Raw genomic sequence first — 18,476 nt, forward strand, 5'->3', positions numbered from 1 at the left:
TGGTGTTCTGCTGCTCACCGTGACCTGTATCTTAATGAGGGGGACAAATCAATACTATGCTGGACAAAGAGCTACTGCTGCCATAGACAAAAGGTTTTTCAGTGGCAGCGAACATGGGAGCAGGGTTCAGGTCAGCTTACATCTAAATGAAACATTCTGAAATTCATTTTAAGCATAAACACATCTTTTTCTGGCTTAATATTAAAGTCAGATTATTCTTTAAGTTTAAGATCGCAAGCTGTTGTGACTTCCTTCTCTTCTATCGTCATGTTTTCTTCTTCTTTCTTCCTCCCATATTAAATCAACAAAGAATAAAAAGACTTCCGCCGTCGGACAGCTAGATTGATTGATGACAGATGCAATGTTTACTCATGTAGTCGACGCTCTCAACTATTTCACTTTCTACAATGCTGAAAAAAAGTACACCCTCATTTCTCTTGACACCAGATGTGCCAGTGGGCTAAAATAAATCCAGCAGTTTTCAAAACATTCTTACTTGTACTGATAACTTTCAACAACAAGTCAATTTTTTTTCTGGGAACACAGCAGAATGGTATCTATAACTCACTCTGAACATATTCAGTCAACACTAGACTTAAAGCCAATACACGAATCATATATACTGTGCATGTCAAATGGCTGTGCAAACGACTTACAAAATCAAAATTAACAGTCAATTCAGTAACAAAGCACTTTTTGTGGAATGAGGATAAATCAAGAAGAAAATAGTGTATAAAAGCAAATATGAGGGGGATTCAAAACTCAGGAACCACTAAAACAAATGAATAAAGCCTAAAAGTTAATAGGGTTGTCACTAAGGATGTCAACAAAACTGATACTTCCAGTATCTTCGATGGCAAAATTCTGAAAATGTGACAACTGAATAATTGCAAATAGCTAAACGAGCTTTACTGATCTCCTGAAAATCAAGTCAAAGTGTCAAATTTTTTAGAACCCTACAAGGCAATAAATGTAAATTTAATTCAATGGGTAATCTGTGCAGAGTTGCTCAACTGGATGATCTGAAGAGTAGTTAAAAACAATATATTTGAGAAAAAAATTAAACGACTCAATACATTTATTTGCTGACATTTTAAATTGACCATCTTAGCTAGAGATGGCACGATACCACTTTTTTATGTCCGATACCGATATCATAAATTTGGATATCTGCCGATAGCGATGTGAATCCGATATAGTGTGTTTTGTAATCAATAAAACTGTTTTTTTTTTTAAATATCTTGCTTCATTTTGTATAAGTTCATACTCAAGTTTAAATAAATAACAACACTAAAGCTATTCTGTTATACCTGTATGTAAAAAATATACTGCGCCCAAAATATTTCATAGTTCAGCAATACTGATCAATCTAATAAACTTAAACCTACTTCATCCTCCCTATTCTGGTATTTTAAAGAGTACTTAGCAGAAATATTAAGCAACCTAACTAATAGGGTTACAAACTCTCAGAAAAAAAAAAATAGGGAACCACCCTCCACCTCATGATGCTTAATCAATGTAATCAACTTTAATTGGATGCAGGGTGGAAAAGAAATGCACAGAAATAAATTATTTTTCAAGAATAATTAAATAGATTCAACATCTTTCTTCAACAGAATTGCAGAATTCACAGATGGTACCTTCCCAAAGGAAAAAGTACTATAACTTACTAGGGTATGTTAGACTTAACAGTTACTATATACAGTAATGGACTTCTATACATTTTACATCAGATTAAAACTTTGGGTGTACGATTCAGATAATTATTTATTAAAGGCTAGATATTTTAAATGAGAATAAGAAAGAAAAGTATGTCTTTGTGCCCCCTTTTCCCTGTTCATGCCCTATCGGGCCCCCTGGCTAAACTTTGCTAGATCCGCCCCTGCACAGTTACCAGCCGTCAGCTGCATAGAAAAGGATCCTGGTGTAGAAAGTAATATTAAATAAATTCTAACAACAGCTTATCAAGCTTAAACGTGCTGCTGGTTTCCTTTTTCTGGTACAAAGTGGGCCAAAAACAAAGAAGAGAGATGGACTCACAACAGAAAAGCCGATCAGCTGATCATTAAGCAGTTTCACGATTGAAGTAGCAGCAGGAAGGTGAGGGAGAGAAAGAAGAGGCAGTCGCTCCATATATCGGTTGTTAAGCTTAACGTGGGAATGCTTTACAAACTTTCAGAGATGAACTTACACACTTGCTTTACTTCTCTCTGGGATAACTTTCTCGGAGATGAAATGCTGGTTTGGTAGCGAGGCTCCAAATACACACAGCCGCTCTATCACGTGATGCACACTGCTCCAACGTGCTACGGTTATGAGCCGAGTTCCGCCATGTCGCAAGTTTTGTGAGGTGTTTTTTTTTTATATTTAATAGATCGGATAACATTTTTTTATTTCTCGCCAATATCCAATCCAGTAATTCAGGTCAGTATCTGACCGATACCGATACGTAATATCGGATCGGTCCATCTCTAATCTTAGCATTTGATTTTTCTTTTGTTAACAAAAAAATATGTCACACAAAGACATCGATGGGTTAAAGACAGACAGGCAGGGGGTGGACCCAACGCAACACAACTTGTTTAATGTTTCATCAAAGGTGAGCTCACTGTGGGTAGTAGACAATCCCGGAGTTTGACAAACACGGAGTAAAATGACAATGGGTGGGAGACGTCTTGGGCGAGAGGCTGTCTTTTAAAATGCAAAAGTCCATTTCCAGTTGAAAAGAACATTGGCTGCGTGCAAGCGTCTGACTTGACAATTACACGAGTGGTGCGAACGCCGCTGCGCCTCCACTGATAACCCGTCACATTCTATTAAAACTCCAGCACTCCAAAAGAATGCTCGAACGGAAGAAAATTATCACAGGCGCACACACATACACAATTTTAAAACAGTAAAACCTTCTGACGAAGATTCTTTAGCTGCATTATGTCTGCTTTAAAGGAAGGAGAGACAAACTGGAAGGGGAATAGCAACTATCAAGTGAATTTATGCAGAAAATATAGCTTACAAAGAACGGAACAAAGAGTGAAAACGACTGTGTGTACGCTCTGGCTGCTGCTGAATGCTAAGCTATTGCAGAGTTATCTATCTGTAGTTTCAAAGGCTCCTAACGGCCTTAGGTTAGCCTTGGGGCTACAAGCAATAACTTCACAGCTTTACGGAAAAGTTCTCTTAAATGTAGGGAGTTATTACTTCAGGAAGATACGGGCAAAGATACGCACAAGGACTTTCCTCTGTGACAGCTCAGTAAGACGCACTACCCCCTACGCCGCTGCTCCATATGTACAGTAAAAGGTGTTAACTTCTTGTCCTTCCTTTCCTTTAACTGCATCCTGCCTCTCATTTGTCCTGCCTTCCTCCCCATGAAAACAACAGAAATTAAATTACAGAAAACTTATGACTGAAACCGTTTTCTTCACAGAGGCTGAATGGAAAAGCACATCGCATCATAAGTCTCCCATCCTCACCATCTCTCTCGCTCATCACCTTTATTTATTTTTTAACTTTCGATCTCAGCAGTTCCAAATGAAGGATCCCTCATACACTTGTCCCGCGGCTAGGAATCACGTCAACGCTTCTCTCGTCCTCTCTCTCTCTCTCTCAACAAAATGATTCATTTTTCTATTACGCCGATGAACGTGTGAAATGAGCTATATAATCAATAGCATAGGTTTGTAAACAGCAGACACACTCCAGGGAAAATGTGTTTTCTTTTTGAAAATAATACAATGCCTGTGTGTGTGTGGTAAAGGATGCTCATCTGACAATGTTTACAAGGGCAATTTGCAGGAAATAAAGACACAGGCAGCTCAAAATGAAAGTATATTTCATAACGGCAGCAGGATGAACAGGCCGAGATTTAAAAAGAGGACAACAATATCTACAGCAAAGAGCTGTTTACTTACTGTACTATGTTTAAAGTGTAAGCCGTGCTGTGACACCGTGCTATGAGTTTTTATAATGCAGAAAAAGCTTTTATATACACAGTGTTGAGAATGGGTAGAAAAGGAATATATTCTATGAATTGCTGCTCAAGGTGATGCTCACAGCCTAACATTTGTCGCTGTACCACTTATGCTCTGCGTAACCGCCAAAAGGTTCACTTCAGAGTGCAAATGTGTGTGACAGAGCAGCAATGTGTGAAAATAAAATGGGATCCTTTTTTATGTACAACCGCAATTCCAAAATAGTTGGGACGCTGTGTGAAATGTAAATAAAAAGAAGATGTAATGATTTGTGAAAATGAACCCAGATTTTATTCGCAGTAGAACGCAGCAAACATAAATGTTTAACCCGCGAAAAAAAAAAACAGAAGGTAATTTTGAATTTGCAACACATTTCAAAAAAGGTGGGACAAGGCAAAGTTTACCAATCTGAAGCATTCCCTCTTCTTTTAATAACACTTAGTAAACTGGGAACTCAGGAGACCAGCTGCTGGACTTTTGGGAGAGGGCTGTTGTCCCATTCTTGTCTAACAGAGGGTTCCAGCTGTTATTCTTTTCATGAGGGTTGGTGAAAGGTCTGGACTGCAGACAGTTCAACATCTAAATTCTTCTACTATAAAGCCATGCTGTAATAGATTAAGAATGTATCTTTGGAACTGTGATTTTAAAAAAATCCTCCCCTCTGAAAATACAAGTCTAGGGCTGTTCGATATAATGATATATATCGGATGACGATATAAAAACGTCTATGTTTCATTTTAGCTATCGTTTGTTTTGTGGTGTCACAAAATAAACTGTTTACGGTAATATTTTTTCATCGTTTTGATGGTCACTGTAGTGGCTATATTAATTTCTTAAAGTTCTCTCTTTCTCTTATATTTTATATAACCACACTACGGACGGACAAGCGCCTGCTTTTATGCGTTGTGGTTAGCAACAACGACGGTAACACCATCGCGTGTCCGCTTGTTTATGTTCCACATAAACCTTTCACAATAAAGCTCAAGATCCTGTTGAGACTTTTCAAAATAAACTGAATCACGTGAAAGACCAGATTATTTACGGATGAGTAGTAAAAAAAAAGAGCCGTCAGGTGCTAAAAAATAAACCTTAGACTCAAACGTTAGAACAGGCTTTTCCCCGCAGCACGCCGTGTAATAAATACTCACAAAGAAAACAGCGGCCATTACAACTTATGTCTAAAAATGTATAGTTCCATGCATCGGTTAAAACACTCGACTCCAGCTACATGACGCGCAGCTGGAAACACTTCCCGCAAGTCGAGCTGCCCGAGATTCACAGAATTTACAGAAAATGTTACATTTTTGTGATTTATATCGTTATGGGGACGATAGAATTCTTATATCGGGATATGAGATTTTGGTCATATCGCACAGCCCTATACAAGTCTATACAATTTCTTCTTTTTGAACTGTAGTGATGAGATACATGCACACACATCCCCATCCATCCATCAAACATGACTATTATTTTGGACAAGAATAAACTTCCTCTAACAACAGCTATAACCCAATCTGCCATGGGAAACACACCAAAGTGACACTTTGTGCATATCTCTGGAATGCACAAGGTGTCTTTAACAAAACAGCAGTTTGTTTGACACTGCACAACACTCCTGAGACAGTTTCAGCTGACACTGTTCAAAAGGCAGGGCATGTCCTGTACAGCTAAGCAATCCGACATAAAGCTAACACAGCCATTAGTGGTCACATTCACACTTGCCTAACAGCAAATTAATCTAACCTACGTGTGTTTCACAGTCAGAATGAACCTTAAGCACTCAGAGAGAGCACATGCAAACTCAAACACAGAAAAGCTCTAGCCACCATCTTTTAACGGCAGTGTTGGTCATGGTGCAGATTTAGATTCATGTGCATTTTAAGATGCATGAAATTGTTAGCAAGATACAATGACATTGCCACATTCACAGCAACATATTAACTACTTTTTTTCAAGGACTTACTAATAAGTGAGCACGGAGCTTCTCGTCCTCAGCAGCAATCCTCTCCCGTATGAAAGCCTGCTGAAGGCTCTCTTGGACCGCAGCTCGCTGTTCAGACAGGAGCCTGGACACTTCACCATGCACTTGGGACTTAGCCTCAGCATGTGCCTGTGCTGATGCCCGGGCCTTTTCTGCCTCTACCCTGTGTATCATCAAAAAAGAAAAAAAGTCAAACATTCCTACACCTTTAAAACCACTTAAATGCCATAATTTCATGTATAAATTAGCATGATTAGCATAATTTAACTTATTGTACATTCATACATGCTTCCACATTAGAGAGAAAAAATCTGTTACATTGGTACAACATGTCTGTATATGTGGCGCTTCAAAATCCAGTTTTCTATGTTTATTAAGATCAAGCGACAACAAATGAGCTTCAGTGTTTACAAGACTACTTATATTCACATGACAAGTAGTTCTGAAAACAATTAAAAGGTCTCAAATGTAAATACGGTGCTAGTGAAGCAAACAGTAGATATTTGCAAATATTTCTGTAATCAAACATACATCCATAAATCCATAGACTGTATGTAAAAGACAGAAGTAGCCACCACAACGTCACCCACCGGTTTGCAAAGTCACATTTTGAAAACTTGATTTTAGCATTTTGGCCATATTGATAACATTACATGCTCAAAAGACACGAACACCAAAAACCATAATAGAGACGTCCAATCCAGAGACCAGAATTAAATAAGTGGAAGCCTAGCAGACTGGTTACCTCCTAGCCAGTACATTTCTAACAATAATAATTAATTATAACTCTGAATAATTACATTTTCCACACTAGGAAGAAAGAATTTCCTACACAGACCAAAATTCTTTTTTGTGACAGGCTGTAAACAGTGTATTTACATTTTAACACGGCCTATAAACTAACTTGCTTTTGGAGCCAGCCTCACATGGCAAATCAAGGAACTGCACTGTTTGCCAATTTCATGTGGGCTCATTTTTTTCAGCTTTGAAGGTTGATCCATACTCGTGTTTTTGCTTCCTCAAAAAGGACAGCCTTGGAAAGTAAGGGTAAATCAAAAATAAAAAGTTATAAAATTCACAGTCAAGTGAAACTGAAACCATTTATCAGATGTCTATCAGAGTTTATCAATTCTTTATAGTGAAGCTAAAGAGTGACTTTACAGTAAATAAATAGAACACGCTAGCATTTAACCACAAAAAAGGAACATCAACCTTATGAAGCAGTAGTATAGACTGAGGCAGTACGCACTCCGCAGACACAGGACCACCATTTGAACCCTGTCACTGGGTTCTCATAGTTGCCTAGCAACGCACTCCCTATTCAGTGACAGTGTGCTTGATTGAATAAGGAGGAACATCCCTGAAACCCTGAAAGTCTTCCTCTGCTCGGAATCAAACAGTCACAGCAAGGTAAAATAAACAGAACAGACAGAGTGAGAGGCAATCTGAATTATGACAGACTGAAAGAAGATGGTGAGGATGTTAACAAACATCTGCATCACAAAAATCCAAAGAAAGCCCTGAAAAACACTCTTGACATGAATGAAAATGAGTCAAAACAAATTCCTTCGCATATGAATCAGCCATCTACAAACCTCAGCAGAGGTCTCACTCATCTCTTATTGTATGATAAGCAACGAGGAGACATTGTTAAAATCACAGCAGGTGTATCTAAATTGGGATTCATCAGAATAAGTAGTTCTTCCCATTTTATTTCATCTCTTCACAAGAATTCAAGTACAGAAAAGTTAAATGACTCATTTACAGCCTCATCAGGTTCGTGCATTATGGCTCATTATGATAATTTAAATGGATCATCCTACAAAGCAAGTGTATAGTGAGAGTCCTCAACTCATGGCTATACTTTCTTGACATTACAAACACCCGATAGGATTTCATCTTTTATTCCATTTCAAAAGAATCACATTATCTCTTCATTCACTTGTGAATACACCGAACATTTCAACAACCACGATGGACAGATTTGACTGACCCTTCCAAGACCTCGGCTTTGAGGAAATGATGGGTAGGTCGGGCTAATTAAAGTATGTATGATGTCTAAAAGCTGCAATACCATTAAATGTTGAATAAAGTCAGGTTACATGGGGACCCAGAAGAAAAGCCTGCAAGAGAGACAAAAGTAAGGAGAGTGTGTGAGCAGTGGCGACATGACATGTTTGGCCCTGAGGAAGTGAAGCAAAGAAGAAGTGAAGCACAGAGTGAGAAAAAGAGATGGAGAGAGACCAGCCATGTCCAGTCTCACAGTCCACTGGGCTGCACACGTCAGCAGACTCCATCCATCATCAGGCTCCGACTCACGCACACACAGACACACAGGGTGCCTCCTAATGGCCTTTTACATTCACCATTTCCCCTCCGATCCACGCTTCCCTGCTTGCACTGCTAATGCACCTAAGCTACCTTTATCCAACAAGCTATTGCTAAAACTATGACACATGACTGACTGTATATCACTTTTCTCAAGAAAAAGGGGTTTGGTTTCAGTCACGTGGGCCACTAAAAGCTACAAATTTCACATTTAGCACATGACAAGTCCGACACTTTTAGGAGAATAGAATTCAGTAAAAATGTACCCAATGAGACGTTTGCCATTTGCCATGTAAAAAAGGTTCCTTAAGTTCTTCAATAGTTGATAAGGAAACTTTAAAATAGCGTGGTTTGTGTTGTCCTATGAAATATTGTTTTTTCGATGGGTGTAGGTGAACTAAAAAATATAAGCGATTCATATCACCTACAAGAGATCCTGACAAAGTATCAAAAGCTACCATATGAACAAAAGAAAGAAAGAGGGCCAAGAAAATAGACAGCCCAGCAAAAAAATCTTTTTTTTTTACCGACTTCCTCACAACTGCTAACCCAAGCAAAGACTGCTATCACTAGCAGGATGCTATCTGTCTGCTTCACCTCTATTGCTTTCCAGTCATTATTGCCCTGTCTCTGGGATATTGGACGCATTTTTCATTCGACTGTAGAAGATTGACACTAGGAGGAAGAGAGGGGGCTTTGAGGTAGAGAATGGTTGAACCAGAGACGGAGAGGGAGAGAGAGAAAAAAACAACACGTACAGAGTGCAGGAGAAGGGAAGAATATCATGTCTTTGGAGGATAAGTGGATGATGTTTGGCCGGGTTCAGGACAGAAAGAGGGAATCATTTGGCCGAGTAACCAGAGCTTTGATTGTTCCCTGGCTCAAGCCTTAAAAACAGAAAGATGGAAAGTCAGAACCACTGAGGAATCATTATTTTGAAGAGGAACAGAGCACAAGTGGGTCGAACTGTGTCGACCTTTCAAGAAAAGAACTCGCCACATTCGTGAGGTGACCTTGAACAGATGGACTAAGGAATACTTCGCTTCTTTAGGGCACTATTTTTAAATCTGGCAGACATCAGATCTGTGGCAGTTCATACAGGAAAAATTATACGTCGATTTTGGAAATGAATTAAAGGCAAGCTTTGTGTGCATAGTCATCCGTAGTCATCACACTTTCCAAAAACAAAAAGTCAAAAGCAATGAGTAGAAAGAAGATTTCAAAAAATGCTGATTTCATTTATATCCAGCACTTTGCAGCTAAATATCATTACCTTTATGCAAATATCAAAACAAAGGAAAGTTTAAATCCATGCCTCCTGTTAACTCCACATTAGTCATCATCCTTCTCTCTCCTCAGCTCTTCACCCATTAATCCTTCCTGTTGTCTACCTGTCATCTGCACAAGATGTGTCTCGATACAGTATTGGATTCTGACAGGCCTGCATAGCAGTGCAAGCTCAACCCAAGTGGCTTGAAACAAAAGCATTTAAAGGCCCGATGCAATATTGATGTAAGGAATAATGTCGCAGAACGCTGGCTATGAATATTTTATAGAGCTATGCACTCGCTCTGACACACACAAACGCGCACATACACCGCACCTGACAGTGGGTGCTATCAAACACTGTAGCAGAGTTACGTATAAATGCTTACCCTGACAATCAGTTTCGTGGGAGGTTTAATGCAGAAAACAGCAGAAAGAACATAAAAGCCTTATCCCACTCTTACTTTACCCAAAACTATAAAGACACAATCGCAAAAGTCTCAGGAGCTACAATCAAGCCTCATCAGTAGCTAACACTTTCATTTTCACCTGATTTCTTCTCCTATCAGACAAAGTACACGGAGCTCCAACTCCCAACTGAGCAGAATAAGTTCAGAGGTCCGATGCTTATCATTCTGTGCAGGAGTGTCTTATGAAGCTAAAAGACTGGGATGATATTAGAAATGACATTTTAACAACCGAACTCCCTAAAACCGATTCTACAGATATTAGATTTGCTGCTAGAGTGGACAGACTCAATAAAAATAACCAAATACATCAGCAGTAAGCTTCCATAGTAAGAAATCCAGATGTCTGATTTTTGTTGTTGTTGTTTTACAGTTCAATGGCATTGGTGCTGGCCTAATAAACTGGCGATAGGAGTAGTTTCGCAATAATATGATTAATTTTACAAGAGGCATCATTTGAAAGAAAGAGCTCTATAGAAAAGATCTCATCATGCAGAAAATCAAAGAGTGAAATGACTGCATCACACACACATACAGATATGCTGAGGAAGACATGTTGAATTTATTTAACAAAAGAACTGTAAGGGTGCTTACTTACAGCTGGTGCTGCCCTATAAGCTCTCGGTGTCAGAGTAGTTATCAGGGATGCGAACAGATTGTTTCTAAGATGCTCCCTGCAATTATTGAGGAATTTCCAGTATAGGGTTGCCATACTAGTTACCACCTAGCTGCTGATTTGGTGCGGTTGTTTGGCAGGGCAGGGAAGGACTGTTGCAAGGTGTTTCCAGGTTTCACACATGTTACATTGGCAGTACTATTTTTGAGTTCTACTTTTCCGGGAAGTTTATTTCACCGAGAAGTTCCACAGACACTTAATTCTTTACAATTTATGAGAGCTGCCACACTAATCAAAGTGGCAGCCATACATACTCTCAGCTTTTTAAAATGCAAGAAATACATATGATATCAAAGTTCACTAAAACAAAATCAGCATCAGTACCTTACGAGATTGGTTGATTTAAAGACACTTGTTAACCTGCACGTTTCCCAATAAGTGCTACTTCAGGTTTGCTCTAAATACTCAGTTTCAAACTGTTTCTTTCAACTAATGGCTCCGCATGATGCCAGTTTTGCAGTCATCTCAGACACAGGGCTGTGGATGTGAGCAAAGAAGACCCAAGGACTGCAGAAGGACTGGATGCTTTTCTGGGAAAAACTAAGCACACCCTTTCTGATTAAGAATGCAAGTACCATTCAGGTACTGCTAAGCAAATGCACTTGCTAAAGTGAGTGATAAAGCAAGTTTGACCACTTCTATAAAGGCAGACCTTTTATCATTTTACTTGTCTGGAGCATCAAGTGTGCAATTTCTCTTTCAATGCGCAGAAAAGCTGCGAAAAAAAAGGTTTTGCAACCTCAGTACCTGGGCACCTTTTAATTTATTAAGTCAAGCATGAATTCCTCTGTATACCAAAGTATTCAAGAGTCAAATGTGAGGCCATTTGTATGACAACTAAAGCTTGGGCCAAACTAGGTCATGAAATAGCACAATGATCCCAACGACAGCAGAAAATCTACAACAGAATGGCTGAAAAAGAAAAAAATCAAGGTGTTACAATGAACTGAAGTTCAGCACTGAAAACTGAAATGCTGTGCCAATCATACTTCCACAGTGATGTTGGAGCCTGATAAAAATCATACAGACAAACTATTACTTCAAGTTATTCTTACTAAATGTCATTCTCGTGTACAAGCAACTGAACTAATAGGTGTACATAGTTTTCCACAACTAAAGCTTTATCCACATGACTGTAAAACAGCTACTTTAGCAGAGTGCACAAACTAAAACATGGAGTTGGAACAGAGCATAACAGGTCCATTTAGGGTATTATTATTGGTATTCAAGCCCTATTATTTTTGTCATAATACAGGTAGTTCCTGGTGATAGTTATAGTGTCAGGGATGGCTAGATTCAAAGTATCAACTTAGCAGCTGTTTGATTATTTGGATGCATGTGGCGTGGGCGTACAGTCGTTCATTATCGGTACTGTTTTTGTTCTGTTTGTATGCTTGTACAGGTCTTTGTGAGCTCTGTTTAAAAGAGCTAAACAAAATACGTGATTACTAATATTAGGAAAACCACTTTTATTCTCATCATCTCTATTGTTATTATTACTACTGTGGGTGTGACAGTACAACAAAGTTGCTACATCACAGTATTCACAGAATGTGATAAAGATGAAACAGTACATAATGCATTCAGACTAGTAATGTCGTCGATTCAGATGCAATTTGGGATATAATTACTGTGCAGAAACAACGCGGGCTAAATCACGTCAAATTCAGGACCTTTATTTGTTTGTTTCGAAATAACCTCACAACACAAGTCTTTTGAAAGTTGTGCCAGCTTTGTGTGTGTGTGTGTGTTTCAGCATATGTCTGTGATGTGAAGATAAAAGATAAAAATAAACAAAATGTTAGAATCTGTAGGATAGACCGTCTGCGTCTGATCTGGGAGCAATAAAGAATTTAATAGACAGCATGGTTAACAGGGTGGGAAGACGGAAGCTCGGAGAGAAGGTCAGTGTTCTCACTCAAAAGTCTGACATGCAATTATATTGCACAAGCCAACACAGGCTGCATGTTGAAATAATGCGAAGAAGTTTTATAACAACTAACCTCTGAGTGTTAGAGTTGGAGATTCAAACACATGCATTTGATGCATGGGGAGGGTGGCAGCGAGAGGGTTGAGGGTGGACGTGAGAGGGTGGGGGGAAAGTATTGGGAGTTTGATATAAATAAAAAGGATACAGGAGATAATGAAAGAAAGAAAGAAAGACAGAGGAAGGCTAAAGTGCAAGTATAAGAATGGCAACGGGGAGGAAAACTTGAAAAAAATAACAGAGAGAAGAAGAACTGGATGAAACAGTGATGCAGAGCGTTACAGAGCAGAGTCAGGTTGGTGTAAGAGTTCTCTTACCCTCATCCCTCCTTCTCACATCCTTTTCTCTGAGTCGTTCTGCTCTGATGCCTCACAGAGAAACGGCAGAGGCAAATCTTCTCCCTGCACCCGCTCCTTGCAACAAATCAGTTTAGGCCGCACCTAAATGAACTCAGAACTCAGAGCTCTTCCTTCACTCCTACCAGAGCAAAACATGCAAAGCCAGCTCTCCGGAGTTCATTTACGGCCCCGGAGCCAAGCACAAGAAATACTGCCTAATCTAAACACCGCCGATCCTCGAATATCCCAGGAACTATCTGCCTGAACAGAATACCGCGCAGAATGGAAACAAGAAACAATATTAAAAGAGAGAAATAGGAGAGTAACCAAAAAGTAGCTATCACAGGAAAAAGGCCAATTCATCAAGGCTTTTGACTGTTTCTGTTTGTTTTTTTCAATCCTGAATGAATCTGTAAGACTTATAATTAATTAGATCATATGAATAAAATCCGACTCTGCTGGCATCCTCACCGATTATTTGCATTGAATAGGACCTTGACGTTTTGGGATCACGCATCTTGTGTAAATCCGTTCTCCTCAAATATTGTTACATTTTTCTGTATTCATGCGGTGCCGCAGTTTCACTGCAGGATTCTTTAACTAGTGAGCAGTGAGATAACGAGTAGTCCTGCTGGCCTCGCTTTGATACACTTTCACACCAAAAAAAAAAACAACTTTACCTGTTAGTCTAATTTTCCAGAGGAGGAAAAAAGAAAACAATTACAGAGTCCTCGCTGTGTCTTTCAATCCAGCAGTGACCACCTTCACTATGCCTTGTTTGCTTTTAACAATATAATATTACCTGTAAAGTAGTTACTATCTGCACATCTGCACTGTAAGAGGGTGAAATATTACAGAAAATTAGTCATGATTTGACAACCCAGATGAGGGGAAAAAAGACTATGTGTTCCGCTCATCTATTTATGTCCAGCAAAGTTAATTTATGTTAACAAAAAGGAGAGGAAGCCATTTTTAATCTGTAAATATGGCGTTAAGCACAGAGAAGAAAATACAGTCTGTTTCTTTTAATGTAATATTTTAACTATTCTGCCCATAAAGATGACATCTGATGATTTCCCCTCTACCTTCAATGAGTAGTTTTGACACCTCAGTATGTATCAATAAAGATGTGGTTTGACATTTATTATAATAGTTTCCAGGTTTTTCCACTGGGATCTGCACAGGTCGAGACCACCTTCACTAACTTTGGATGCACACCCAGTCATTTGCCCCATAAGCCAGCCTGAAATATGCTTTTAACTTCCACTGTTCATGTAGCTTATTTCATTGAACTGATAAAGAACAAATGCCCTGAGGAGATATAACAGCAACGATAAACATGTATATGTATTTTAGAGTAGAGAAGGTGCTGTTATTATGACTTATGACTGTTAATTCAAAACAAAGGAAAGAAAGAAAGTTCATCACAATCTACAATGACGGAGAGCTCCCTCTCCCCAGCAACTTTTTCCAGCTGTTCCAGGAGGACACCAAAGCGTTCCCAAGCCACCCAAGAGATGTAATCTCTCCTGTGTATCCCAAATCTGCCCTTGGGCCTCCTCCTGGTAAGACATGCCCAAAACATCTTACCTAGGATATGCCCAAGAGGTAAACCTAGCCAGCTGTTTGAACCACCTCAACTGGCTCCTTTTAATTAGAAAATTTGTTTTCCATTGCAAACCCCACTGGCTGCAGCTAGCCTTTCCTTTTAAACACTGTTTTTATAATCCAATTACACCAGGAAACATTTGGTGTCAGAAAGGCTCTAAAATTAACACCCACCGTGCACCAAATGAAGGTAGATTTTCCATTTGGTGAGTACAGCTCTGAAGGCTGCTAAAGGTTACCCAACACACTGCAGTTAAAAAATGCAGAACAGTCTTTTAATAAAAAGCAAGAGCCTCTACTGTATTTTACTTTTGTCTTTCGCAGGTGCACCGCTTCTGTCCTCTGCTGCCTGTGTTACAGTTTAACAGAGGGGCCAAGCCCATGACTCAAGACCGTTTCCCCTGCAGATTCAGTCTCTGAACTGTCACAACCTAAAGGCAATTTATTACTGCACCCTGTTAAAAATGTGCTTAGTGTGTTGATTATTCTTCTACCTGTCCCCTTGTCTGATGAGTCAAAAAGGCACGGTCAGACACCAGTGCCACACATAAGTAGAGTAAATATGTAACAGGATGTGATTTTACTAGGCTTGAATCAGATGCTACATAATCCCTATGAAATCTGAACTAACTGCTTAGCCAGTTCTCCCTTTAAAAGCTCTCTTCAAAGCCCAGAATACCCTTAAAAGCTGTTCCATGTATTATTGCCTGCCAGCTGCTAACTAGGAACATGAATAGACAGTAATACAAATGGACAGAAATAATGAGCAAAGAACGGACCCAAGAAAAAGCAAATAGGAAAAAAGGCCACATTAAACACTGATCTGAATATGCATCTACACACGCACACGTGCAACTAACACGAGGGTAACTGTTTGTTTACCATTCCAGTTCAGTTAAGACTTCTAAAGAAAATGCAGCCCATGCCAAGCACAAACAAGAATTGAGGACTTGAAAGCCAACTATGATTTCAGTTAATTGCTAGGAGGGCGTCATTTTTAGGCACTTACTCCTGTGAACAGACATCAATAAGTGAGCTTCAGGAAGCAGTTACATAAAAATGACCAGAAAAAGAAAATCAATAGACAAATGATTTCTCAAAACCACTTGTTAATTTCACTCTCATCTCGAATAAGCCTCAAAAAAACGAGGCTAATCGCCAGGCTAACACTACCTACCTCCTCGTGTTCACAAAGATTTGCCCAAACCCCCCCAATACCGTACAAGAGCGTGTTTAGAGCCTCATCACAGTTGTTCATTCAACATCATCCAGGCCCATTAAAGAAAGGGAGCAACTCGATTATCCAACATTATGGTATGTACACCTGCTACTTTAGGGGGGAAAAGAAAAGGATAGATGAGAATGGAAGGAATAAAAGGAGGGTGGAGAATAGGAGTGCGAGAGATGGAGACTGGAATGTGCCCCTCGCATGAAGAGTGCGTTTCTTCATCAGGAAGGGCTAATGAATCACCCACTCAACACCCAGGAAATTATCTCAGGATAGCGCCCCCCTTTCTCAGACATGATTAATTGATCAGAAGAGAATGAGAGAAGGGGCGAAACACAGGGAGGGGGAAAAAGTGCTGATGCACTTCGGAAGAGAGGTAAATTGGAAACAGCGGGGAACGGAAAGACTGGTGCTGACCTTTTTGACTATTAATGAAAGTGAAAAATGGTTACATCTGAAAATGTCTGAGCTTTCTTATAAAAACCTGGAAGAGAAATTGACACTACTGCAGTAGCTTAACTCCAGCTGTCATGGCCCACAAGGAGAAGAAGGTGGTGGTGGTGGTGGGTGGGGGGAATAGACAAAATACCCAACACACACGGAACATCCAAAATTCTGACTTTAAGGAAAAACAAGAATCTTAATTTGAGCAATCAATCAAAAATAAGGCAACAAAAAAGACTAATTTCCCATATTTCTGTGCGTTAATCTCACCAGGCTTGCAGCTCTTGCTCTACTTTGGCCCTCTCTTGCTTCAAGTCTTTATACAGCTCATCAGCGATCTTCTTCCTCAGGGCCTCCTCATCGGCTTGACGGAAAAAGAGACAAAGGAGACAAAGAAAGCGAGTTAAAGATAAGAGATCCAAGTAAACAGCTGCTGTTTGTGGACATGAAAAGCTGCACCAATCAGTAAATGTGCCGTTCAGATTCAACATTTAACCAGTAATGATTCAGTGCATGTATGCTGTGTTTTGTCTAAGCGGAGTAGTTTGTTGCTAAATTGCTTAAAGACAAAAAACTGTTGTCGGGCAGGGCTGCAACTAATGATTATTTTCATTACTGACTAATCTGCTTGATGAATGAATTAATCATCTGGTTTCAAAATGTTAGAAATGAAGACAGATGTTATGCTAATGAAAAATTAAAGACTATAATTTCTCACCGTAAAGATTAAGTCTACAACTGTCTTGTGGTTGCAAACAAAACGTCCAAAATGATAGGATACGGACCAAAAAAGAAATAAAAAAATACATTGAAACCCTGTGATAAAGTGGCTAAAACGATTATTTTTAAATAAAGTAGTTCTCGCCACTTTTATTTTTGTCAGAATTGCAGCTCTATTACAGAGTGTTTACCGAGTGCAGCGACTTGGCACAGAAAGCTTGGTCCCTACAGTCTGTATGTGGAGTTGGTGTCAAAAACAGTCACAAAACAAACTTAAGCCAACAAAATGAAAGCACACATATGGCTTAAACACATACAAAGCAGTGTATACACTCGCGCCATGCCATCCCGTCTGCATATATTCATGTCATGGACATCATACGTGTATGACTCCATGTCCTCTGCGGTTTATCTTGGCAGGTAATTAAGCATGAAAGTAAAGATGCCAGCCAGCGACCAGGCCGAAACGTGCTCTGAAGACAGAAGCGCCATGCAGTGTGCTGCACCACTGCAGTGATAGAAGGGCGGGGGGGTGTCTGAGTCTGTCAAGATTACTCTCGCAACGCATTAGTTAGATAGCATAATCCCTATTGTCAGAGTCTATTATTACCTGAAAACATGCGGTAACAACAGGAAACGCAAACTTGATTCCAGATTAATCAGATTAACACTAGGAGAAAACAATAAGAGCAGGAATATACCCAGCCGTTCTGCATTTGCCATCTCGGAATAGTGAAACAAACAGAAAAAAAAAAGTCTTAAACCAAATCTTACATTTTAAAAAGCTGCCATGTTTTGAGGTCATTATTATAATCATTATTTCACATGTGTCCAACATATGGATTTAGCAGCAACTGGATTCCTTAATCGTTCCCTTTCAATATCTGGAATATAGCTTAAGCGTTAGAATGCCAACAATTCTTCAAATTGCCTTATTCACTTCAATGTGAATTTTAATTAATTTTTTTTAAATAACATATGCTTAGGATTTAAATTTAAGCCCGTCACGACTTACATTGTTCTGTTTAAAAGCCAAAGACACAATTCCTGATTAAAATACAACAGAGTAATTAAATGTTTTAAATGTCGCTCAGCCAAACCTCTGCTTCCCAGTTAAAACTTGTGCGTGTGAAACAATGTTGTTATCCGTGCGTCGATGTAAAAACAAAAAGAAGGTCATGATACTGATACTGTACAAAGATATTACTGTAGTTTGTGCAACTCGTGCCATGAATACTGAAATCTAATTTCGCTACTTCGGCAGCTTCGTACTAATTTACCCACTTAAAAAACACACAAACCAGAAGTTGAACGATCTTGTCTTCTCTGCAGAAAACAACATATAATATGAGCTCAAACTGTGACTACATGGGCCATCTCTTTACCTTCAGACGATTCCTCTTTACTTACAGTAAAGTGAATGAATAAGAGTCCCATAGAGCGAGGTTCAGTTTGACAAGGC

At 39.3% G+C, this 18,476-nt stretch overlaps 1 protein-coding gene across 2 annotated transcripts in view; it reads right to left on the reverse strand.

Annotated features, from left to right (window-relative positions):
* chchd3a (coiled-coil-helix-coiled-coil-helix domain containing 3a) overlaps window positions 1-18,476 on the reverse strand; it is an 81,816-nt gene that overhangs the window by 54,822 nt on the left and 8,518 nt on the right. For both annotated transcript variants that reach the window (XM_087830804.1, XM_035908101.2), the window contains 2 exons: window positions 16,565-16,658; window positions 5,935-6,115 (listed from right to left, as the gene is read on the reverse strand). In XM_087830804.1, coding sequence (XP_087686930.1) covers window positions 5,935-6,115; window positions 16,565-16,658 — 275 coding nt within the window. The remainder of the gene's footprint in view (window positions 1-5,934; window positions 6,116-16,564; window positions 16,659-18,476) is intronic.

This window comes from Neolamprologus brichardi, chromosome 17 (assembly GCF_056152115.1).
Source record: "Neolamprologus brichardi isolate AB-2024 chromosome 17, ASM5615211v1, whole genome shotgun sequence".
NCBI lineage: Eukaryota > Metazoa > Chordata > Actinopteri > Cichliformes > Cichlidae > Neolamprologus > Neolamprologus brichardi.